This window comes from Hydractinia symbiolongicarpus, chromosome 12, assembly GCF_029227915.1.
Source record: "Hydractinia symbiolongicarpus strain clone_291-10 chromosome 12, HSymV2.1, whole genome shotgun sequence".
Lineage (NCBI taxonomy): Eukaryota > Metazoa > Cnidaria > Hydrozoa > Anthoathecata > Hydractiniidae > Hydractinia > Hydractinia symbiolongicarpus.
The window spans coordinates 6,603,820-6,629,090 of record NC_079886.1 but is presented as its reverse complement, the minus strand read 5'-3'; the positions used below and the strand labels follow the sequence as shown (position 1 = coordinate 6,629,090).

At 33.4% G+C, this 25,271-nt stretch overlaps 3 protein-coding genes across 5 annotated transcripts; 2 read left to right on the top strand and 1 right to left on the bottom strand.

The window, feature by feature from the left end:
• The first annotated feature begins 1,225 nt into the window (after window positions 1-1,225).
• LOC130621160 (uncharacterized) lies at window positions 1,226-8,542 on the top strand. Its single transcript, XM_057436475.1, has 8 exons — window positions 1,226-1,541; window positions 2,182-2,240; window positions 3,094-3,247; window positions 3,587-3,770; window positions 4,460-4,620; window positions 5,600-5,793; window positions 6,270-6,507; window positions 7,178-8,542. Exons 1-8 carry the CDS (start codon window positions 1,506-1,508, stop codon window positions 8,003-8,005), a joined length of 1,854 nt encoding a protein of 617 aa, XP_057292458.1. The 5' UTR covers window positions 1,226-1,505; the 3' UTR covers window positions 8,006-8,542.
• Window positions 4,329-25,271, bottom strand: LOC130621161 (elongator complex protein 6-like). 2 transcript variants are annotated; one of them, XR_008980806.1, is made up of 9 exons: window positions 23,632-25,271; window positions 22,451-22,529; window positions 18,192-18,262; window positions 17,043-17,164; window positions 16,043-16,214; window positions 15,741-15,884; window positions 15,536-15,585; window positions 15,277-15,393; window positions 4,329-4,637 (listed from the first exon to the last, which is right to left on the bottom strand). XR_008980806.1 is itself a non-coding variant. In XM_057436476.1 (8 exons), the coding sequence occupies exons 1-7, from the start codon at window positions 23,683-23,685 to the stop codon at window positions 15,280-15,282; spliced, it is 756 nt and encodes a 251-aa protein (XP_057292459.1). In that variant the 5' UTR covers window positions 23,686-25,238; the 3' UTR covers window positions 4,329-4,637; window positions 15,277-15,279. The 2 variants fall into 2 exon arrangements, 1 of the variants encoding a protein (XP_057292459.1); XM_057436476.1 differs by lacking the exon at window positions 15,536-15,585 and having other exon boundaries at window positions 23,632-25,238.
• Window positions 9,836-15,098, top strand: LOC130621159 (neurogenic locus Notch protein-like). 2 transcript variants are annotated; one of them, XM_057436474.1, is made up of 9 exons: window positions 9,861-9,908; window positions 9,999-10,181; window positions 10,567-10,770; window positions 11,297-11,710; window positions 11,887-13,487; window positions 13,644-13,868; window positions 13,985-14,209; window positions 14,310-14,547; window positions 14,717-15,098. In XM_057436474.1, the coding sequence occupies exons 2-9, from the start codon at window positions 10,049-10,051 to the stop codon at window positions 15,019-15,021; spliced, it is 3,345 nt and encodes a 1,114-aa protein (XP_057292457.1). In that variant the 5' UTR covers window positions 9,861-9,908; window positions 9,999-10,048; the 3' UTR covers window positions 15,022-15,098. The 2 variants fall into 2 exon arrangements, with proteins under 2 accessions (XP_057292456.1, XP_057292457.1); XM_057436473.1 differs by having other exon boundaries at window positions 9,836-10,181.

Here is a 25,271-nt window from a genome sequence, read left to right as displayed (position 1 = left end):
AAAGTTCTACACAGATATAATTTGTACACGCATATATACATACCCATCGCATAGAATAAAATGGCACGGTTAAGTAGAAAACTATGCAGTGAATTTCCGTAAGTGAGTGAGTAAATGTGACTTCTGAATACTGATTGGATCACAAAATTTTCTTTTCCCCGATCCAAGTTGGAATTATTACTACTTCTCTTGTCTACGGAAAAGTTATAAAACGAAAGAATAATTAGCAAATGTAAAATATTTTACTTCCGTTCCGACTAGTTTTATTTTTGAAGTAGAATAAATAAAGATGATAAATATTTTAGTAAACTGTACGTTGCAAAACTTTTTTTGTCCCGTTTGCATACTAAGTATCACGAATTCACTAACACCAACAGTTTTCGAAGTAATTTTTCTAAGAAAATATAGTTTTATATTCATCTCCAGGAAAGCAAATTATGTGACGTACATTAAAGGTTGTCCGAGCCTTGACCCTTTTATGTTGATGAATTATAAATTTCCCGATTTTCGCGATTTTGATTTAAATTCGCGACGTTTTTTTGCGTGCAATTAAAACAGAATGTAGATCTTAAAGTCGTTGAAGATAACCTCGTTCGACAGTTCTTGTCTCGTGTCTTTCTGTGGAGACCCGTAGTTTTACGATCAAGTAAGCGACATTTCTCACATCATGACGAGCGTGCAAAAAAAAATATATTTGTTTCTTACACCGGAAACCTTGCTTGATGCGTTTGGTCAATGCTTTACCTTTGTTTAAATGTAAAAAAAATCATTTTTACCGCCAAAAGTTTATTGATTTTTTCCATGTTTAATATTAGGTCTGTCATCAAAAAGTGAACAGAAACTTATTAAAACTGTGATATTATAGCCGGGAAAAATGTAAAACTCAAACTAATTATAGCCCAGCAACCTTCTACCCAGGGTTTTTAGGTTTTTTACATTAGGACAAACTTTTTCAAATGTTCCGTCCTAATGTAAAAAGTCTTGGAAACAAGGTTGCGTGCCAAGTTTTAATAAATTGCGCAAGAAGGCACACTTGTCTCCTCCCAGATTTATCCCAGCGAAAAAACTGAATATGCGAATAAACCCGTGTTTATGGTAGTTGAACATTTTTTGTATGTTGCTTAGAGACAATTCGAACTGTTTATATGTGTGTAAAACTCGCAAAATAAATCTTGATTTCTAATTGAATCGAAGTTGAATTAAACATAACATATCATCCTGCTATTTTGAAATGTTTTACATAAATGATTCAAAGTGAGGTTTCCCGCTGAAAACAAAACTGTAAAACTTATTCACGCGTGAATCGAATAGTTGTCACTCTCTCCACCGTTTTATCAATAATAAATAGCATTAGCGGAAATAAGATTATTTCGGATTTATCCTGCAAGAACGTCAAGGCAGGAGAGTAAATGATGAGGCTTACTTAAAATAGACTGTAGAAAATATGAATATTTCAAATTTTCTGATAATCCTTTCTGTGCGCTATCTTATAGTTGTTTGCGAAAATGAAGAGCAGTGAGAATCAAACAGCATCTAGCGTGGTAAGTTTTTTTGTTTATCGCAGATCCATAATTCATTTCAAAGCATTGCATTATGGTATCTTGCTTAAGGTCGCCCGTGTTGGCTTTTGCAGCCTTACAAAAATATCTTTCTTTTTGAAACGAAATCCCCTAAAAAAGGTTATCGACAATTAGGTTTCGTCTCTTTATGAAAAGTCCATATAACTGCCGAATATGATATTAAGTTCTTACATGAACCTTTATATGAAGTTTTCCTTCACAAGTATTATATTTGCCACGCATAAAGACTGTTTTTTTTTAAAAGCGCAGGTCTGTTATAAAGCCCATTCTGTTATGCTATTTGTTATTATATGGTTTTTTATAATTCTGTCTCTGTTCTCCCTCTGATGCAATGAAAATAATACGACGAAGTTAGCTTTTACCTCTATTATTATTGTCTCCATTATTTTTACAATAAGCTGTTTTACTCCCACCTCGACCCAACTCCCTTCTCCCCTTAACGTCTTATTTGTCGTTTGTCGACGGCCCTTAACTTTATATTTGACTTATCGCATATTATGACGGAACAATTCTTTTGCTAAACAGTTATAATTTTTTAGCAGAAAGAAGGTTACATTTTAAATTAATCTTCTTGAAAAAAATATTTAATTTTAAACTTTAGGTAGGCAAAACTGATGAATTCGTGTTCATTCCGGGTAGAGATCAAGTCATGTCTGGAAGGTGAGCATATAACTTTTCGCTGCATCTCCCATCGCTTCATTCTCGTCCTCTTAAAGAACTTTGGGGACGATAATGTTACTCCATGACTATTGATTTTCTACTACGAGTGTGTGGGTATTTTGGATGGGTGAGTGGGCATTTTGGTAAACATATGTTACGGAAATTTAGGAGGAGCGCAGATCTTGTACGTCACAGAGAACTTTTAAAAGACATAAATGTAAACAGAGTGGTTTAAATCATACATATTTGTTTCTTGTTTGTCACGATTTGCTCAAATATTCCGAAAATATTATCCTGTGTGTCAAATGACTTTGTTTTAACTGTTTGTATTCTGAAGACGAGAATTTAAAGTATCATACGAAGAGAAATATTGTATATGGCAGGGGCTTCATTAGAAGAACGCTCTTTGTTTCTTACGCCGCTTTCTGCTCGAAACTACCCCTAAAATCTCTATGAAATCCTTATAAATGGGTAAATACAAAAACTTTTGTTATAACTTTAAACTTGTAACACAACCATTCTGTAAATTTTAAACACGTGATTCTTGTGCAATTTTTGTAGTTTTTACATGTGAATTATGTAAAAATCAGAAAGGCCAAATAAAATTTAAACAAAGTGTGAAAATTCGCTCTAGAACTACTAGTGTTAAATTTTAAGCAGATAGTGGTATTTTGGACAAATTTTAAGCACCCCATGACGTCACAAAAAAGTGCTGACATAAGCAAAAACTTCTAACCGCTATTTTGTTCCTTTTAAGCTTATCGAAAGTTATGGACAAGAATATTATCGCTTTTTTACAACATTTACCGTCAAAAAAGCAAGAAAAATTCTGTCTACTAACTTTATCTTTTAGGTTTAGACTTCGCTATAATACATGCAGAAACGAATATTACATGGGAGGCATAGAAACGTTCTCCACACAGAAGAAAGCATATGCATGTGGTTGGAACTCAGTAGTGTACTCCTATGAAAATATACACCGAGTGATCGATAGCACGTGCGACGAGGTAATACCGTTAAAAATTAAACGTCGCAAAATTGTTAGAAAGGAAAGGGTCTGGTGTTGAGGTTCCCTAAAGTTTTTTGTAATATTTGTCGTTTACAGTTCTAATAACGCAAAATTGTTGTGCAACAGACAACACCATTATGACTGACTTGGAAGTACGCATGCTCCGCAACAAAGCAACGCAAATGCTATGCAAAACCTTTTTTCTATTTTAACAGTCAACCTTATTCCCAGGGCCTGTTTGTCTCTTTTTTTATAACAGAGCACAATAGAGAAAAAAACCCTGGGCTGAGTATTGAATTTATTGGAAACCAAGCTAATTACTAATATTTTTTCCTAGGCATATCTGGAACGAACAAACCATGCGCAAAATGCTAGAGTTTGTTGGAAATTTGATTTCACAACAACAGGGCTTGTGTTAGACAAGGTAAACATGAAAATGCCATTTGAAGAAAAAGTTGGTGGCCAAGTGGCAGTGTGTGTATCTGGAGATACTGGAATGAAATGGGAACCCTACTATTCTGGTATGTTGAGGGTAAATTTATAAACTAATTAACTAATGTCAAAAAAATTTGCAACCAAGTCACTCGTGAGAGACTTCTTTCCGAATCGATCTAAATAATTCGCTTGAATTTTTACCTTTTAACAAAACATGCCATTTTAACAATGATCATTTATGATCAGAAATACCTCTCTCTTCAGTGCTGAATAGTTGTGATGAGAAATTCCTCTATGCAAAAAGAAAAGCGCAAGCCAACTCCTTCAATGGAAGGGAATTTATTTAAAGTGGTAATAGAAGTAGCAAAAATTGTGCTTTTTGAAGTCGTGCTAGATAGAGTAACACCCTAGAAAAGTACAGAACAAATAACCTGAGACACCGCAAATTTTTATTCCAGCTTGTTCTAGACTGTTCCACATTCGTCTACTCTGTTCTACGCAATTCCAGCTTTTTGGTTGTTCGAAATTGTTTTTAGGTTGTTCCAACTCGCTCTAGACTATTCTAGGTTGGTCTACTCTGCTCTAGGTTGTTTTAGCTTGTTCTACTCTGTTCAATCTAAATTTTCGCAGGAAAATATCGTAAATCAACCTGATGTAAAATTAATTTATTCTTCCTCCCTGACAATGCACAAATGTTACATTTCGATATTTTTATTCTATTAAAGTACAATGCAACAGATTAGTAACTGCATCAGTTTTTCAATACTTTTCTTAGCTGGAACTTTCGTCTCAATGAAAAGCCTCAGTGGCTCGCAAACGCTAATGATAGCAGTGAATCTCATTGGCGAGGACGAAGGGCAAATCACTCGAATTATGACACAGCCATTATCAAAGGAGGACTTCGATTGTCCATTCGATGTTCAAATACGACTGCAGGTGAGATTCCGCTTTGGCTAAAAATTAAGAGCAATAAAGGATGTCAAACATATTGTTATTTTAATCTTACATAAGTTTTCGGACGTTTTTGACTTTGTTTTCGGATGAACTTTGGACGTTTCAATTAAGTTTATAAAAAAATTCTACTAAATGACATAAGAAAATCAAAGTTTACAGCATATACATGTAGTTTCTACTTTTAAACAATGCTACAAGCCCTCCTTCAATACCATATGAAGTGGAGATTAAAAAAACCGGAAGAGAAAGAAAAACAATATGGCGATTGGGACGATGTGTTTTCGTTGACTATAATATTGTGTGATGTCTTGTGAATAGTGAAAATTCTTCTTGAAATATATTTTAAAAAACAATTTTTAAAACAGCGGTTAAAGTTTCGGGCGTAGGTTTCATTTTGTCGAAATTTTTAAAAATATTAGCAAATTGGCAAAGTCATCCTAATTCAAGAAAAGCATGGCGAATGCGGTAGAGTAAAATGCAATTAACCCTTTGATGTAGAAGGATTCTTTCAAATTTCGAATAAAATCCTCAAATTTGCAGCTGTCTTGAAGTGAGTTACTTAACCACCGTTGGAAAAGCTCCTCCCCCTTCTTTTAATTTCGAGTACGTAACAGTGCCCTCCTATCACGTAGGACTACCACTACCACGGAACAAGACATGGGGGTCCTCCCACTTCAACCCAGCATTTGCCTGCATGGGTTAAATTAAGATAGCTGTCTTCAAACATTGCGAAGTTAAATCGCAAAATGAGTACATATACACGACCTATTGTGGTCGCGTTAAGATGTTACACGTGTTAGCTTTCATAAGCGTTAAAACATGGACCTAAAAGATTGACTTAAAAGAAGCCTCCCTCTCTCTCTTTTACCGATACTGATCACTTCTCCTGTAGCCCTAATGTAAAAAAATATGTTGATGAAAATATTTAACTACTGTCTGTTTTCCCATGAATTGTATTTAGCGACCAGATTTCACGCTTGGACGTAGTTTGTTGTTTCTGGGACTAATGTTCAGTAACAACGAGAATAACTCACACAAGAACAGCAGAAAATCACAGACACCTGTCACTGAAGGTTGCGTGCATATACATGTGCAGAACGCCAAGAGGTTACCTTGTCGAAGAAATGGGAGTTACGCTGAACCGAAAGTTAAATGGTAGGTTTTTATAGTAGTAGCAACCGTTTACTGGTTAAAGAGAGAGTTTTGGTTTCACCACTCCATGCTGACCAGTTTCCCTCAAAATATTCATGTGTATGCTACACTTTGGATATTGACCGCAAGATTAAGTTAAGTATAAGATATTAGTAAAAAACAGTAACTTCTTTCAAAATATACTTATTTTTTGTAACAAAGTCGTTGTACCGAGTAACTGAAAATCTATTGACCATATAGCCCAGATTCCTGACTACTTGTAAAACTAAGGTGGAGGCAAGCTACTATAAATTGTTAAAGGTGATTATAAACTCTTTGTCAGTATTTACTTCAGATTTCGCATGCATCATTCATTTAGAAAACTTTTTTAACCTTTAGGTATCATTACTCGAAAAAATTATGTATTTTTACTACTACTATGGCCTCAGGTTTTTTGTTTTGTTTTTTAAATAATTCTGCATGATTTTCTTTATTTTTAGTACAATACACAGCGATAAAAACACGTTACCAGTAAAAACAAAAGCACACCCCAAAACATTGAATCCCAACTGGAATGAGTTTTTAGTGATACCGGATGTCAGTATGGCCACCTTACATCGTTCGAGGTTAGACATTCAAATCAAACATTCGAAACGGTTATTAAAACGTTCGAAAGAAGTACTTGGTTATGTCAGTTTAAAACAGCATCAGATTTTAATGTACGATGGCTTGATAGAGGTAATTTACTGTACAGAAAATTTTGATATTGATGAGTAGAATAACTATAAGGCAGACCATCAGAGATAAAATGCAAACGAGCGTCTCCATTGAAAGATCTTTAATTAAAGATTTAGTTTAGTTTATAATTGAAAATTCAAAACCAAGTTTGGATATTCTTATGCGAAATGCACAACCAGGTTTGGAGTATGTTTACGTTATGCTTATTGCAGAAAAACTTAAAACTTAAATTTTCTTTATAAGTTATAATGATCGATAGATAAATAATTTTAAAGAATATCAACAAAACTAAATGTGTAATTACAGGAGGCTCAAATAGTATAGTGGTCGATTTTAATTAAGTTTTATTGTGTACAAGGAAAAAGAAAAACCTGTGTCTAATTAAAATCAATACAAAAATGAACACATATCAAAAAAGCATTTACAAGGCTTAGCATATGCTTGAATATGCTTATAAACATTACGCTGATAAAAAGACGTAATGTCGAAAAGAAATCGGGTAAAATAGTGCTTTATTGAAAATTTGGCCGGGAATCTTTTGTTATTGAAGATAAAAAAAAAATAAAAAAAAAATGAAAAAATATTTTTTAAAAAAAGTAATTAAAAATATTCTGAATCTGTTAAAACCGAAGTTTAGCTACACAATGAAACAACAACTTTATTTTTATAGAAACAAACGCAAAACCAGGCTAATAATAGTGTCGCCGATATACGTGACCCAAGTGTGTCAGTTATGTCACTTACAAAGACAGACATCACCGAAAATAATGGAGATACGAAGCAAACTGTAGCAAATGATGGAGAAAACCAACAACACAGTGTAGAATTTAAGGGAGATATCCAACCACAATTCAGTCAATATGTTTCCACAGACAGTAATAATAACGACAGTAATAACGTTGTCGATACTCCATTTGACGACGACGTAGAAAATATAACGTTCAGAAATAGTTACTATCGCGACATTCTAAAAGACGCCAACCAGCAAAACAATGATGATGATGATGCTGAAGATGACACATTCGAGATTCTTCCTTCCGCGGAAGAAATCGAAAGACAGGACAAGTATATTGAAATAGAAAATATCAACATAACCGAGTCTGAAACAGACTCTTCGATATCGGAAACAAAACTTTCAAAGCGAAGAACAATAAGTGTGGACAACAGTGTGATTTACTCGCATAAAAACTACAAATTACGACCTCTCGAAACTTTCTCCGAAAACCCTACGGAAAACGACACGCAGCATACGAAATTACGTCGATCTCATTCGATGTCTGACATCATCGAGCGGAACAGAAACAAACCTCCACGCAAAAAAACGTTCTCCAGGAAACTCTTCAGAAGCGGTAGCATTTCAAACATTATTGAAGATAGTGTTTTTGAAGAAAAAGCCAGAAAATTGTCATATGATCACTGGAGTATTGTTTTAAATAATCCTGGACAATGGTTTTACTGTTGGCATCCGCTGTTAGGAGTAAATAATATAATGGAATAAAAGAAAAAAAATTAGAGTATATAGATAGGATGTACACATGATTTCAAATTATACAAGCGTATATAAACAATAAAAATTCTTAATACATTTCTAAATATTTTTATATTTTTAATTACCTAGGAGCTAAATAATTTTTAATTACCTAGGGAGCTAATTCGTTTTATTGAATAGTCTACATATAATATTATTCTGCACCTTCTATAGAAAGCCGTGTCAATACCGACATATGTATGGCATCGCATAATTGCTTTCTTTTGTAAAACGTACCTCAACATCCTATCTACTAACTTTTCTTTTACTGTGACCATTACGTGTGGTGTTTGCGGTTTTCAATCTACCAAAATCCTTTTAGCAGTTAGATGAAAATCTCAGTTTGTTTTCTACAATCAATTGTTTGCTCTCTATGCAGTAAATGTATCGATATATCAGAAATTGTAATTCGCTTTTTTTTGAGCTTGACAGAAAAAAGGGGTAAAATTTATACCCTCTAACACAAAAAAATTATATAGGTTATTTAATGTCACTATTTTGCATTTCACATTTTTTTTCTGAATTTCATAATTTCTTTACTACTTTTTGTTACAATGATCATAATATAATATTAAATCTTAAACATTATATATATTTAATTCTCAAGTAAAGAAAACAATCGTTTGTATTTCCTAAACTAATAGTTTTATGCCGCCACAGTACTACTATTATTAGTAGTACTACTGAAGATTAGAACTGCATGTTGAAACAACACTGAGCACTTTATGAAGAAAGAAGAATAACCATCAAGGCATACTTTTAATTCTCCAAATTTCACAACAAATATGTAAATGTTTTGCGTGGTGTATTCAGTTTTCCTCATGACATGAGTTGACCTAGCTGGTAATAGGAACTTGTGACCACACAATTCACTACATCCTAGTAGTAATATAAGCCCCTGAATGCAATCCACTTTTACGTTGCAAGGAAAATCTGTGCTGTCACACGTTGCCACAACCTCATGGTTAGAACTAACCTTTTTGACCTTCGAGCCCAATTTATATACATATTTTCATGCTATTTTACTTTTAAAAAGTAATGTTATACTTTGGCTTCAATAGCCTATTTAATCTTTCAAAAATACGCAACAGCACTTAATGAGAGCCGTGAAAAATAAAAGCCTAAGGTTGTTGCAATCACAACAGAATGATTCTAACAAGATATCAGAAACCTCGATATTCCAGATTTACAGCGAAGCAACAATTCCTGACCCAGTTTTGGAACTTTATAAATTTTTGCTGCAAAACAGGACCTGAAAGGCCTGAAATAAAGTGGTGAGATATAAAAACAATCCAAGGTAAACTGTAAATCTCTCAAAAAAGTCTCTACATTTTAGCACTTTTTATGGGCTTTGCTACCGAGAACGAGGGGTTCAAAGTCCAACTTGCTTCACTTGCGGTGTGCGGTGAAAAACAAATATGGCTGTCCGCAAAAGGCGTATACAAAAGCTTTAATTTATAAAATAATCAAAATGTTTTTGTATTTTAAAATGCTTCAAGAAAAATTCGTACAAGAGATATTAAGAACAAGATATTAAGAACGAATAAAATGAGCCTTACAACGAATTAATTTTCACCCTCGCATCAACTTGTTATGACAAACCTACGAATAACTTAACAATACAACAACGGTTAGCATACCACGCCGTCTGTAGGTTTAATCAAACAGTCGCCAGGGCGCTGGTAACTATGCAGAAAAAATGGTATTGATTCATGCATAAAGCTTTATTTTAACACCTGTTGACAAACAAATAGTAAAAAAAAGAGACAGCTTGTTATGTCAAACTGCTTGTTATGTCAAACACATAACAAACAAGTTTGTCGTTAAGAGAAAAGTAATCTGCTTCGTCTCTAACTTCTTCAAGACCAAGCAAGAAATATTATTGAAAAACATATCACAACTTAAAAAAGACCAGCTATCAAGATTGAACCTATCAATAAAGATTGAATTTCCGCTCGCGCAAAATAGACAGAACTACATTATCAGGAAACGCCCTGCCCAAGGTTTATAGAAATGAAGAAATTTAGCGTTTACTTTTTATTTTTTGTATTTTTTTATATTGCGCGTGAAGTGAATTGTGGATGGGCTTTTAAACGATCTACGTCCTCTGGAAGTCACCGCAAAACAAAACATTGTATCGTCACAGGTAATTGTGTTTCTTGTATTATAAAAACTAGAAGTATTCACATAAGCATACAAAGCATCAAAAGTTGACCATATGTCAATGGGCAATATAATTTTGTGTAAACATGAAACGTCAGCTTCACAGCGTGACCACAATTATTGCTTTATTAAGCCGCATCTTTACTTACAATATCATAATTTTATATCAAGTTTTTGGGATCATTTATTTTCCTTTTTTTTACACACGCCATGTATCATATTGCAGGAACCTCCTGGTACGTTTCAAATTAGATTTAGTATAAAATATGAACTAATATAATCACTGGGCAAGTCCTCTAGACTTTTTATCAACAGTCTTCGTTTTGAATGTTTCAGTGGTAAGTGACTTGTTTATTTCTCCGTTCAAGCCTGGTCATCTTGGACAACATGTAAGCCATTTTGTTCCAACTATGGACAGCAAGTACGTACACGCAAGATACAAGTGACTGGACACAAGTGTCCGAAATTAAAAGAAATGCGACAATGCAAAGGACCTAAGTGTGGAGCCAATTCGGAATGCAGTTCAGTTGATGGGAAATGTCGCTGTAATATTGGATACAAGATGCAAGAAGGTAGAATATTATTATTTTCAAGAGCAAAGCCAAATACGGAAAGTCGCAAATAATTTTTTTGCAAATCGGTCAATTCATACAAGAAATAGTAGCTTTTAGTTTTCGTGTACACTCACGGTTTGAATTATGGTTAATTTGAACACAAGTTAGCAGGGTATTTTTCAAGTAGTACTAACACAAGTATATGATATAACCACCATATGGCTCCAAGAAAATTGGAATGTTACCGCTATAACAACCACTAGTGTAAAAACCGCTACTTAAAAAATTATTTTCATTTGAAAGATATTCAAGGAGAATTGCAGGTTTTCCCTCAAACCCAACAACTCATTGAGTATTTTTTTTAGTTTTTCGAGTCTACCGTATGCTTATGTAATCCACGGGTTCGCCCTTCCTTTATTTACCGCATTTGGTGCGTTTCAGACATACAGACGTACACGGGTATTATAATATAGATTTTATCCTTCTTGTTAATATTAATACGACGTTGCAGTTTGAACTGCCAAACATTTCCTTCTCCTTTTAGTTACACTAAAATGGCCTGACGATTATAAATTCTCGACAAGCATTTCGAATCCTGGCTATAAATGTCAAAAGATTTGTCAATCCAAATCTGGAAAGTACGATAAATCTCCTCAGACCGTTCATATATGTCATCGCGATAGGGGGATCGACCCCCACATTCATATCAAGCACAACAAAAAAGACAAGAAACAGCTGTGTGAAGAAGTGCAGGAGAAAGAGGAGTGGGGCGATTGTTACTCCAAGTCCTATGTTTGCACACACAAAGATTCCGCTTTTGATTTCGAATGGTATTACAGATACAAGAGCAGTCTGAACAAGGGAAGATGTATTGGATTCGAGAATACATCCTTATCAAAATACTCCTATTGGAAAGACAATGCTTTATGCAATAGCCCGACAACTATTACAGAGCGAAGTAAGTGCCGCTTTGTTACAGCAACAAACACGTAACAAACGTTGACAAAAATTCCAATTTCGATCAGAAAAGTTGAATTGAGACGTTAATTGAAATGGGAAGTCAAACTACCTTAGGCCCCTTTTGCAGATGTCATATTGAGAGGGTTACTGATAAAATATGTAATCTGCTTTTAGGTTGTAAAGAGATCAACGAATGCTTGCCAAATCCGTGCAAAAATTCAGCTACATGTGTTGACAAGTTGGCCGATTTCGACTGCATATGTCAGTCAGGATGGCAAGGCAAAACCTGTGATATTAGCATCGATGACTGTTTGTCATCACCATGTAAAAACCAAGCAACATGCATTGACAAGCACAATGACTATGAATGCCGATGTCAACCAGGCTGGACAGGCAAAAACTGCCACATCAACATTGACGAATGCAGCGGTTCTCCTTGTTTAAATGGTGCGACATGTATGGACAAAATAAATGATTTCTCCTGTAAATGTCAACCTGGTTATACTGGAAAGCTTTGTGAAACAGACATTGACGAATGTAAGCCAAGTCCATGTCAAAATAAAGCACCTTGTACAGACCTAGTGAATGGATTCAAGTGTGCTTGCCTACCGGGTTTCACTGGACAAACATGTGATGTCAACATCAACGAGTGCAACAGTTCTCCTTGTTTAAATGGTGCAACATGTATGGACAAAATAAATGATTTCTCCTGTAAATGTCAACCTGGTTATACTGGAAAGCTTTGTGAAACAGACATTGACGAATGTAAGCCAAGTCCATGTCAAAATAAAGCACCTTGTACAGACCTAGTGAATGGATTCAAGTGTGCTTGCCTACCGGGTTTCACTGGACAAACATGTGATGTCAACATCAACGAGTGCAACAGTTCTCCTTGTTTAAATGGTGCGACATGTATGGACAAAATAAATGATTTCTCCTGTAAATGTCAACCTGGTTATACTGGAAAGCTTTGTGAAATAGACATTGACGAATGTAAGCCAAGTCCATGTCAAAATAAAGCACCTTGTACAGACCTAGTGAATGGATTCAAGTGTGCTTGCCTACCGGGTTTCACTGGACAAACATGTGATGTCAACATCAACGAGTGCAACAGTTCTCCTTGTTTAAATGGTGCGACATGTATGGACAAAATAAATGATTTCTCCTGTAAATGTCAACCTGGTTATACTGGAAAGCTTTGTGAAACAGACATTGACGAATGTAAGCCAAGTCCATGTCAAAATAAAGCACCTTGTACAGACCTAGTGAATGGATTCAAGTGTGCTTGCCTACCGGGTTTCACTGGACAAACATGTGATGTCAACATCAACGAGTGCAACAGTTCTCCTTGTTTAAATGGTGCAACATGTATGGACAAAATAAATGATTTCTCCTGCAAATGTCAACCTGGTTATACTGGAAAGCTTTGTGAAATAGACATTGACGAATGTAAGCCAAGTCCATGTCAAAATAAAGCACCTTGTACAGACCTAGTGAATGGATTCAAGTGTGCTTGCCTACCGGGTTTCACTGGACAAACATGTGATGTCAACATCAACGAGTGCAACAGTTCTCCTTGTTTAAATGGTGCGACATGTATCGACAAAATAAATGATTTTGCATGCATGTGTCATCCTGGATTTACTGGTGCTCTATGCGACACAAGCATAAATGATTGTGCGTCATCACCATGTAAAAACAAAGGGCTGTGCACTGATCTTGTACACGGGTTTATATGCACTTGCATACCTGGTTATACAGGAGTAACATGCGATGTAAGTTTTTAATTGACTATTGATAACCAATATGAAACATTTGCACCACCTTTACACTCCACATTAAAATAATAAATAGTAAAAGCAAGAATACAATGTTTAAACCATAAAAAATTATACATATATTAATTTCTTAATATCGATTGTTTTTTAAAGGTAAGGATTAATAAATGTTTGAGTTCACCATGCAAAAACGGAGACTGTGAAGAGTTACTTAACGATTTCCAATGCACCTGCAGGACTGGTTGGACAGGGAGACATTGCGACAAAATTATCGACCATTGTTCACCATTTCCATGTTCTGAACACTCAATTTGCATTTCTTCATCTGCCGGATTCAGGTGCAAATGTGATCCTGGGTATGAAGGAAAACTTTGTAAGGTATGGTTCGGTAACAAAAACATTAATAAAAATGAGAATGCTGTTGCAGCAAAATGCATCTTTAAACTATGAGAGCATAAATATAAACATTTAGTTAATTCATCCATTTTTTAAAGGTAAAGATCAATAAATGTTTGAGTTCACCATGCAAAAACGGAGACTGTGTAGATTTACTTAACGATTTTAAATGCACGTGCAGATCAGGTTGGACAGGGAGACATTGTGAAAAAATTATCAATCATTGCTCGCCATTTCCATGTTCAGAACACTCAATTTGCATTTCTTCATCTGTTGGTTTCAGGTGCAAATGCGATCCTGGTTACGAAGGAAAACTTTGTGAGGTATACATTTATTTTTCACTAAACATTACAACAATGCATATTTCATATTCATACGACAAATACTTCACAAATAAAGGGCCATTTTTTTTTTCTTTTGTAGATAAATATTGACGATTGCTCAAGTAATCCCTGCACAAATGGTGGCAAATGTCAAGACTTAGCAAATGACTTCAAATGCACATGTCAAAATGGTTGGACAGGAAAACAATGCGACAAACGTATTGACTACTGCTCGCCATTCCCATGCTCTGAACATGCAATTTGCGTGCAATCTTCTATTGGTTTCAGATGCAAATGTGATCCAGGATTTGGAGGAAGACTTTGTGACGTAAACATAGGTTCGTTTTTAGTTACAGTATCAGAAACAACAGTGTATGCTGTATTGACAACAAAAAAAAATGATCTTTGATTGTTTTATTTGTTTCTTCAACATTTTTTACTTTACCCATGCTTACTATATTATCTTTCAATTATATTCTGAAGTTGAAATCATGTATCTGTTTTTAGATGACTGTCTTGGTGTGAGCTGTGGTCATGGTTACTGTATGGATTCAATTAATTCATATAAATGTGTATGTCAGGCTGGTTTTACTGGAGCTCATTGTCACACTGACATTAATGACTGTGAAGTAAACCCATGTCAAAATGGTGGTACATGCCATGATATGACTGGTGAATACCACTGCTCATGCACAAATCAATATGAAGGGAAGCATTGTGAAATCAAATCGAACGGACATGGAAGTGGCAATAGAAAGTTCAAAGGCAATAACGGATTTAAAAGCAAAGGAAAAGGCAGACACACACCTTAAGAAACTTATATATCTGGTATATGTAACATGAAAAATGTTGCTGTTGACGTTAAATAAAACATATGGTTTACTTCTTATTTCCCTGTTATTTTTTTTAAAAAATCATTTTTTTTAATAGTAATTCCATCAGTATTTGAAAAAACGATTGCAAAATTGCGACTTTATAAAATGACAAAATAAAAAAAAAAACATTGGAAGGTTCTTTAACCTTAACACATACACATAACAACATTAAAAAACCAAATAACTGCATACCTGTTAGAGAACAGCTGATGACATGCCTGGCGCAAAAAACTTTGCATCTTTGTCATACAACTTAAAATGAAGACGTCTCGCAGAGGGTGAATTTTCAGAATGTTTCACAATGTTCAACTAAAGAAAAGAAGTTAAAAATATGAAATAAAAATTAGAAAATTAACAGTGTCTCAAACATATAGATTTGAAAATGAATCTTGATAAGGGTAATTCTTTCTTTGCTGTGAGAATTAAGCATAAGTTAAGAACAACAGGTTACCAAATCCAGTTGACAAGTAGAAAAATGTATAAGTCGTCACATCCGACGATCTAAATGGAGACAAGAAAACCTTGCAGTTTTAGCACTCGTCCCAATTAGTTCAGAAAATCTGTAAGGAATGCCTTGTTTAGTAGATCACAGCAAGTAGGACCTTCAATTTTTATTGTTTCGATTTTACGTTGAGAAAAATGAAGCGCCATCGAACCTCTCCAGAAAGATCTCGACTGTATCCAGTTGCAAGGGCTTTAGCATGAATCTGTAATGTTGCATAACTTTTCAACTGTGATAGTATGGCTGTGTATTCCACATCATCCTCATTATGCTGAGTTGAGATGATAAAACTTGCATTCTAAACATAAATATTACTCAAAAACTTTCCATGGAACTGCAAAATATATTAGATGTTTAAATGCGTCGGAAATCTAACGAGCCTTAATTTCAGCACTTATAAAATTAAACTAAATAACTTTTTAACCACAACAACAAACAAAAAAAAATTCAGCATACCTTTTGCATGCTAAGTACTTTACAGTAATGTATGAAATCACAAACAGCTTGTACGGTAACTCCAATGTTCACCAATATGCTGATGTCATCAATCAAAACAAGTGTGGGCTTATCTGCAGGAATTTTGGCTTGTATCATCTTGTAGATTTTTTTTAATGAAAAGGTCGAGGAACTAAAAAATGAAAGTATATAAACTGATAAGTATTGAACAAATGGTAACTTCCAAGACTAATTTTTGATCATGATTTTGCTAAATTTTCAGAGACTTTTTAGAGTGTGTTTTAGAAATTGTGCCAAGTTAACCAAAACGCTTGAAAAATATTTGAGAATTTTTTGTTTTATTTGTCTACTGCATGTCATTTAAATTAAAAGGAACTTGTGCCACATGTCTTAGTTCAGCAGCCTTACAGAGATAAGTCAAGGATGAACTTTTATTAAGTCGGGCACAGCCTACAAATACCTAAGACTTAAAAGTTTATTTTACTACCTAGTTTATATCAAAAAATTGATGTAAACATTGAATTTCCAACTGAAAAAGCTCTTTTACTGTAGTCAGATGATAATGATTATTAAATATTTTGTTTTTAATTTGAATAAATTGCTTGGGCAAATTTAGATTTCAAGTAGGTTCAGCCCAACCTAAAACTAAAGGACTTACTACTTAAAAAATCTTATGAAAAAGGCTGTGGTGGTTACAATCTGAAATTATGGTAATAAATCCACTTCTAACTTTTACGGAGGTATCAAAAGATTCCTTTACAATTTTTTCAGCTTAACTCATTAGTTTAATTAGCATTATTTGTTTTTGATGTTAATAAAAACCTTATGAAAATGCTGCTTTTTTAGAATGTAAAACAGATTTTGTAAAGATGAGTAAGATGCTATATATATCTTCTTGTTATGAACACCCTCTTTACTTCTCTTTAAAAAAGAAACAGTCAGATACAATTCAGCATTAAAAGAACTGGGCAACGTTATACAGAAATATTTAAAAACTTACTTCAAATTAGAAAATATGACATCTTTGGATGGATTTTCACATAAAAATCCATCTTGCATCAGCTGCAGAATGTCAACATAAACAAATTGGTTATTATCACGAGCCGTTGAAATATTAACACCCTAAAATAATAAGGACTCTCTTTAATAAGCTTTATAGGCAAATTTTATTATGGCTTATTATTAGCATAAAAAATATCTTGAATGAGATTGGTTAGGAAAGAGGAATAAAATATACCATCTTATTTCCGATTTATAAAGCAATTCGTAAGTCTCAAGTATATGGAGTGCAAAATATTAAAAAATATTGAAAAACTTCTTATAACAGTGAAGTGGTGGTGTTTAATTTTAACAAAAAAAAAAACAAAAGAGTGTTGTGTTTGTTTGCTTCATTTATTCATCCAGAAAAAAATCCATTGAGTAGCTTAAATGATAAAAATTCCCTGGAAAGAGGTGGCATGAAACACTCAATAAAAAGTTCAAAACAACTTACTGAAGCAAAACTATTTTGTAACTCTCAACATATTAAATTCCAAAGTTAAGCAGTCAAATAAAGGAAAAAAATACAAATAGATTCAGCAATCGATAATTGTTAGTTTAAAGTTTTATATTGTCACAAGAAACGCAAAATTAAAATTATAAACACTCCTCAACACATGATTTAACATACTGCTCTGTTTGAAGAATTGTTTTTCTCTCTGAATTTTCAAACAACGCTTTCACATATTATTTCACAAAAACCATTTCATTGAATGAATATTTATCATGCTAATGACAAACTTAATAAAGATGAAGTACTCACAAAATATAGGCCATTTTAGCAATGCGCGATAGCGAAGTACATTGCTTAATTGTAACTATAATTTCATATTTCATATCTTCGCTGTTTAATGTGCATTATTTATAATAAGACATGGATGTGTATCTACACAGCTATTAGATATTTACATTACACATTTTTAGTGTTTTCTATGAAAAAGAAACAACTCCTTATACAAATTGCACAGGTATAACCACAACTTTAGGAAATCTACAACAAAAACCAGGCAAGTTTGGATTTAGCTGATAAATAATGCAAATTGTAAACATAATTTACGGAAAACAAATGTTCTCTACGGTATCCTCTATCGTTTGGGATGTTGATACTTACTAGTTTATGGCATGCACTGGAGTAATGTGTTAAAATTTGAGAAAATCCAAACAATACAATGTGTGCATCATCTAAAATAAAATTTTTTGAAATCCTATCATACCTTCTTTCTACATTCTACGAATGTTTCACATTTATGACAAATTAAAAGTTAAATGTGGGTTATCCACCCACACGTTCAGACTGATTTAAATTTAGACTAAACTGCTTTATCTCGATTTTTAACCTTACAAATGTATGTTAATGTAAATATGTCATAATGCCAACAGGATGTCATAATTGCATCTTCAGGCTCCCATGTTTATGTCTTCCTGACATCACAGAGCTCTCGTAACTTCTGATTTTAAAACATTCCGGCCAACGACAACAAAGGCTAAGGACTTTAATGCACAAGTCCGAAAACAATTAGGTCAGTGTTCTAAGATGTTAATAGGTTCACTATCTATTTCAGTACATTGAGATAACTTTCCTACCAGTAAATCAACCAATTTCCATATGATAAGTGTGTATCAACTTTGGAAATTTAAATTTAGTATGAACACAATCATTTAAAATTGTTTGTAAAAAGTTAAATACGGTGGTTAAATACCTTTATGCAAACATTAGTTGGGAAAACATGGTGCATTGAGGCTGCCTTATACAGTAGCATTGTACTAAAAATCCATCAATAGTGACCATGGTAAAGAGGTGACTGTATTTTAGAGGTAAGATAAGATAAGATAAGATAATTTTATTAATCAAAAATAGCTGTACAGTTCAAATAATTAAATAAATTTTAATACGAAGAGAAAAAACAAACAAACTATTTTTGAAGGGAGACCTTACCTAATAGCAGAAGCTAAGACGAGGATAAGGCCACCCTTGGACGAGTACAATAGACGGCACAGGACACACAAGACGGCACAAACATATATAATCACCAGATAAATGAACCGTGTGAGAACAAAGGGAAAATTTGTTACAAATTAATAAGAGGCAATAAAATACTTCTTTAGATCACTTTTCAGACCAAAGTAATCTATGGAAACAAATTTTTTAGTCATTGATGTCTGTATCTTATTCCAGGATTTAATGGTGTTAAATCTAATAGAATTTTTACCAAAACAAACGGTATTGACAGTAGGGAGATTGATCATCCCACCCTTTTCTGCACGAGTGCTCTGGGCATGGTTGAAGTCAACCGCAAAAGTATTCTGGATAGTGGCAGGCATTTTATCATGAAAGAGCTTATGCAAAAACAGAATGTTCTGACACTGGACAATATCATTGAATTTGAGGATTTCCAGGTTGCCATAGATGATACTAGATGATGCTCTTCGAGATTCAAAAGTCATTAGTCTGATAGCAAAATTTTGTAAAACAGAAATACGATTAACATCAAGACTATTTGGTTGACCCCAAATTTGATTACAATATTGCAGGTGCGAATGAAAAATGGCATAGTAGACTAGGATAAGGACATTTTGAGGCACAAAATGACGAAGTTTAGCTAAAGCTCCTTTAGCCCTCTTTAGCTTGGCAACAGTATTATTGATCTGAGTCTTCCAGCTTAAATCAGAATCTAATAGAACACCAAGATATTTAATAGAATCACTAGGCATAAGCCTTTTACCATTGATGAGAAGCCTAAAATCATAATTAAGAGGTTTATGTGCATGTTTAAATATAATGTATTCTGTCTTGCAGAGAAGCTTGGGGTCTAAATTCATTTGTTTGGCCAGTTGTTTCACAGAGTCACTGAAATGCAGGAGGTTTGTATCATCAGCAAAGTGGTGTACCATAGAATAGTTAATTGCACAATTCAAGTCGTTTATATAAATTAAAAATAAAAATGGTCCTAAAACAGAGCCTTGAGGGACACCATGTCTGGTAAGATTATTTGCGGATCTAGCTCCATTTAAAGACACAAATTGTTGACGACCTATTAAGTAGGACCTAAATAAAGAGAGAGCATTACCTCGAATTCCATAATGATGAAGCTTTGTAAGCAGAATTTCATGATCAACAGTATCAAAAGCCTTCTGGAGATCAATAAACACTCCACATGCATAATTTCCTTTATCAAGAGCATCCATAATTTTTTGAGAGATATTCATTAGTGATTGACAGGTTGAGTAATTTTTTCTGAAACCAAATTGGTGCTTATACAGGACATTGTTAGCTTCAAGAAACCCATACACCCGTTTATATATAAGTTTTTCAAATATCTTATAAATGTTTGAAAGTAAGGATATAGGTCGATAATTTGTAAGTTCTAATTTGGATCCTTTTTTATGAATAGGGATAACCCTGGCAGTTTTTAAATTAGAAGGAAAAATGCCTGAAGTAAAAGACAAATTTATAAGTTTAGAGAGTGGAACGGATAATTCAGTTTTAACAGTAGAAAAAATTTGGGCAGGAATGCTAAATGGCCCAAAAGATTTACCAAGGTCCAAGGAAGAAATACAATGGAGAACTTCAATATCATCAGTTGGTGAAAGAAACATTGAATTAGGAACAGAATCTTTTAAGAAGGAAGAGAAATGTTTTGATGTGAATGGGATGCCCATTCTTATATTGTCAGCAATTGATGAAAAGTAATTATTAAAAGAGCTAGCAATTGTCACTGGATCAGTGACAAGTAAGTTATCAATGTTCATACAGGTTGGAGAAGCAGAAGCAGAAGAACGAACAGAAATTATATTTTTAACACCTTTCCAAATGTTGCCAATATTTTTTTGGTTATTACTAAAATATTTATTGAAAAAATTACTCTTGCTCAATCTACACAGAGTTACAATTTTATTGCGGTACTTTTTAAAACGCTCTAACAAGAGAGACTTAAAATATGGATCTTTTTCTCTTAAAAAACGTTTATGAAGAAGGTCTCTTTTAGTAATAGAGGTAAGGATACCATTAGTAATCCAAGGATTGGATTTTTTTCTACTTTTATTACATGTCGTTTTTAATGGAGCGTATTTATCCAAAAGACTGTTGAAACTGTTGTAAAAATTATCAAACGATACATTGGGATCATCTGTGCTTGGTTGAAGTATAGCATCCCAATCCGTATATTGTAGTTCAGTGCGAAAGGCATCATGACTGAATTTTTTCCAGTTACGAGCATAAATATCATTAGATACATGAGCTGGATTGACAGCAGACAAATCTTTAACACCAAGAACTGGGGGAAATGATCAGATATTGAATTAATAATATTACCAGACAAAGTATCCCACTTGGCAGAGTTAAAATAAATATTATCTATAATTGTGCTGGTAGATTCAGTGACACTTGTGGGCAAATTTATATGAGGCATTAAATTAAACTGGGAGGTAATATTAATATAATCAGAAACTTCTTTAACCGATTCAGACATTAGAAGGTCAATATTAAAATCACCAAGGAGAAAGATTGGCTTATTTTCAGAAGACGCTTTCTCAAGAAGGGGCATTAAAAATTGGTTGTTGAACTCATCAACAGACATTGAGGGGTGTCTATAAATGCATCCTACAATCATGTTTTTATCTTTAGCCTGTATAATTTCAATGAATTTAGATTCAAGTTCACTGCTTTTGTATGCAAGTGTATCAAGATCAAGACGTTCAATAAATTGCAAGTGATTAGAAACATACAACAGAGCACCACCTTTTTCACCTTCAGTAGGCGTGTGTGTGAAGGAGTAACCAGGTAGATCACAATTAATAGGAGGGACATTAATCTGGAATTTAGTTTCAGTGATACCAATAATACTGAAGTCATGCCCAAGTTGTTGTAATAGAACCTTCAATTCATCAAGATGTTTTGACAGAGATGCAATATTCATATGGAAAAGGGAGAATTTATGAGAAGTAACTTGAAGGTCAGTGAATTCATTTGGATCATAATATTTGCAGTTGACACCACCCATGATTTCAGGGATGTCATTGATTTTAAGAGTATTAAGCTTTGTAAGAAATGTTTTGATTTCAAGGGAAGAAAGTGACTTCGTAGACTAGAGGGGGAGCTTTTATGCCAAAGGGGAGAATTTCATTATTACATTTACAGCAAAACCATTTCTGGGTAGAATTTTGAAGAGATTCATAATCCTTGACGTTGAGACCATTACATTTAATATGAATCTCGGTAACTCGGCAGGTGGGCAGATTTGACTGCACTGCCATAATTAACATTTTTCAGGCACACACAAGAAAATATTGTTGCATCAAAAAGTCTGTAAAATTTAGAAGGAGTAAAACAAATAACTGTAGAATTGAAAAACAAAATAGTAATCTACGTACTTTTCAGATATTGTGAAATAAAATGATGCAGTATGAAATTTCCATCTATCTTCTTGCTTGACAAGACAACAAATTCATGCTAAGAACATATAAAAATAATGCCACACTGTAAACACATAAATCTACAGAATGAAAATGAAAATTAATTTGATGCATACACTGTGGTTAAAATAATTGAAATAGGTCATTGCATTGCACTTGTGACTATAACATTGGTCCAATTTCCTAAAGCTGGACCAACTAACCTGTTTTAAAACCAATTGGTTGATAAAGTCATCAACAAAAAACATTGAGTAGACAGCTAACAATTTATAAAATTCAAATGTGTTTGTCTGTCTTCATAAGGTAAGAAAGTGTAGAGACTTGATAGTTCCTGGTGCAAAGCCCAGAGGCAGACCGAGAAAGACTTGGCAGGAGGTTATAAGGATAGACTTGATACAGAGGAAGTTGAGTTTAGATCTAACACAGTCTAGATCAGATTGGAAGGTCATTAATATACCCCGTCCAACCCATGCTAGCATGGAAAACAGACGTTAAGCCAAGAATGATGATGATGATAATGAATGATGATGAAATTTCCACAGCTAGTAATGACACTCAAGAAGACAATAGCATTAAAATTTAGGGACAAAATCATTACATATTTTTACGTCTTATTTTAATCAAAGAATTTTTTTCTACTCATGTCCTTGTTTCAATAAATGCCATCCTCTAATAAACACAGTAATCAAGAAAATACCAAATTCGTTTTGATGCTGAAAATATGGAAATATAAGGTATAGAAATTTAGAACCTTATCAATATGCTACAACAAATCTTTCTTTTGACAACAAGTAAAACTAGTTTTCAACTTTTGATACAGGGAAGGTGGAGCCTTTTTTCATTACAACGTCGTTTTTTATGCTTTGGGTTTTATTTTTGACAGATTATCTCCAAATTATTGTAAAATAATGTTATTTCAAATACTTCACCATCATCAAAATCATGATAAAAATAAAGAAATACAGCACTTTGCATATATTTTAAGTAAACTAAATAAAAATATCAATGCTCCTTCTTTTTTATACTTTGCATGCATGTAATTATGGAATTCCTGATTACCTAAAAACTTTTGGATTTGATCATGGAATGCTACTTTGCTTTAGATTGAGTTCATAAAGAAAACATGAAGATTTTCTTACTTCTAATAAAGATTTATCTTCATAACCAAGATAGGTGTTAAAACCAGTGTACATTCTTGTAAATTTAATATCTTTTTAACTAAAAAGGGGGATAAAAAAATAAATGACAGAGGTGAGCAGTTTGAATCTATTAAATCAATCAGGGTTTGAATTAGAAATACAAATTAAGTTTGAAAAAATGTTGAAAAGGACTGTAGGTCACTTGCCATTGATCCCTTCTTAATAGTTTATTTTGTTGCAACAACCAATAAAAAATAAGTCATACAAAGGATTGATTAAAAAAACTTCTTTTCATAGAATAATTCGCAAAACATGAAAGAACTGTTGATTATTTATAAAAAATCAAATGGCAAAAAAACAGCGTCTGTAGGCACCATGCAATGACAATTTTTTGATACACCTAGCTATCATATGCTGTACAAAGTTTGAATATATTAATATTTTTGAACTGATGACAACTGATGAATTTCTGAACTATATAACTAAAGAAAGTAGCATACTGTCCAACTAACATTGTAATGTGCAGTGGAAAGACAAGTGTGACATGTAAATGCTCACTTCCTGCATATCAGATGAAGATATCATTGTCAAGTGACGCAGACATGATAAAGTTGTTTTACTGGTTAGGGTTTTTATAATAAATCAATTGGCGGTGTTGATCACTAAGACCAAATGAATTCCATCCCATATAACAAAAGCAATTAAAAAATGGTCAAAAAAGTAATAATAATAATAGTAGTCTTAATTGGAAAATATGCAGTCCACTAACACCACTTGATTAGCGAACTAATTGAAAGGTATGATCAGGACACTGAATGTATTGAAATGGAGGCAGACTTAGTACTAACAACAACCCTTGTAGATTAGTCAAGCAACATTTTCTGTCATATGTTCCTACGACTGAGAAAAAAATTAATGCATCACGAAGATGTGTTGTTTGTAAAAAAGCCGGCAAAAGAAAACAGAGTTGTTATAGATGTTTGCAGTTGTGATATTAGTCTCTGTTCAGCACATTGGTTTGAATGTTACCACAAAGGGAAACATTTCTAAATTACTTTAAAAAAGACTCTTTTTGTTCAAAACTATACTTTTGATAAACATGGTTATTATTTTTATATTTTTATTCCAAGACAATTTTACGCGTTATTAACTTGAACTAATGTTTTTAAAATATGGATCATTGATTTGATTTAATCATTTTAAACTATAATTACCTTATGTTGCAAAGTTAACCTTTTGAGATATGAAAAAAGTAATACACTAGTACTACACTACCATTTTAAATGAAAAATTTCAAAATAAAAAAAAAATGTCAACTTTATCCTTAAACATTTATAAACTTATTTTATTTTTTCTATATCTTTTTAAAAATAGCTTAAACAAATGCATACTGAAAATGTCTATCTTGGCCTAAAAAACCTAAAAATATTGTATAACACTGCTATAAAAGAGGTGTCAAAAAGGTGTCAAAATGAGCAGCCCAATCACAATACAATATATAGTCCACTAAAGTCACATTCCAAAAATTAGCTGAATTAATTGTGATGAGTGAGCCAACACGAAACAGACAAACTTCAGCTTATACATATCTAAATTATAAGGGTGAATTACAAAAAAGAAAGTTAAATTCTTAAATCCTA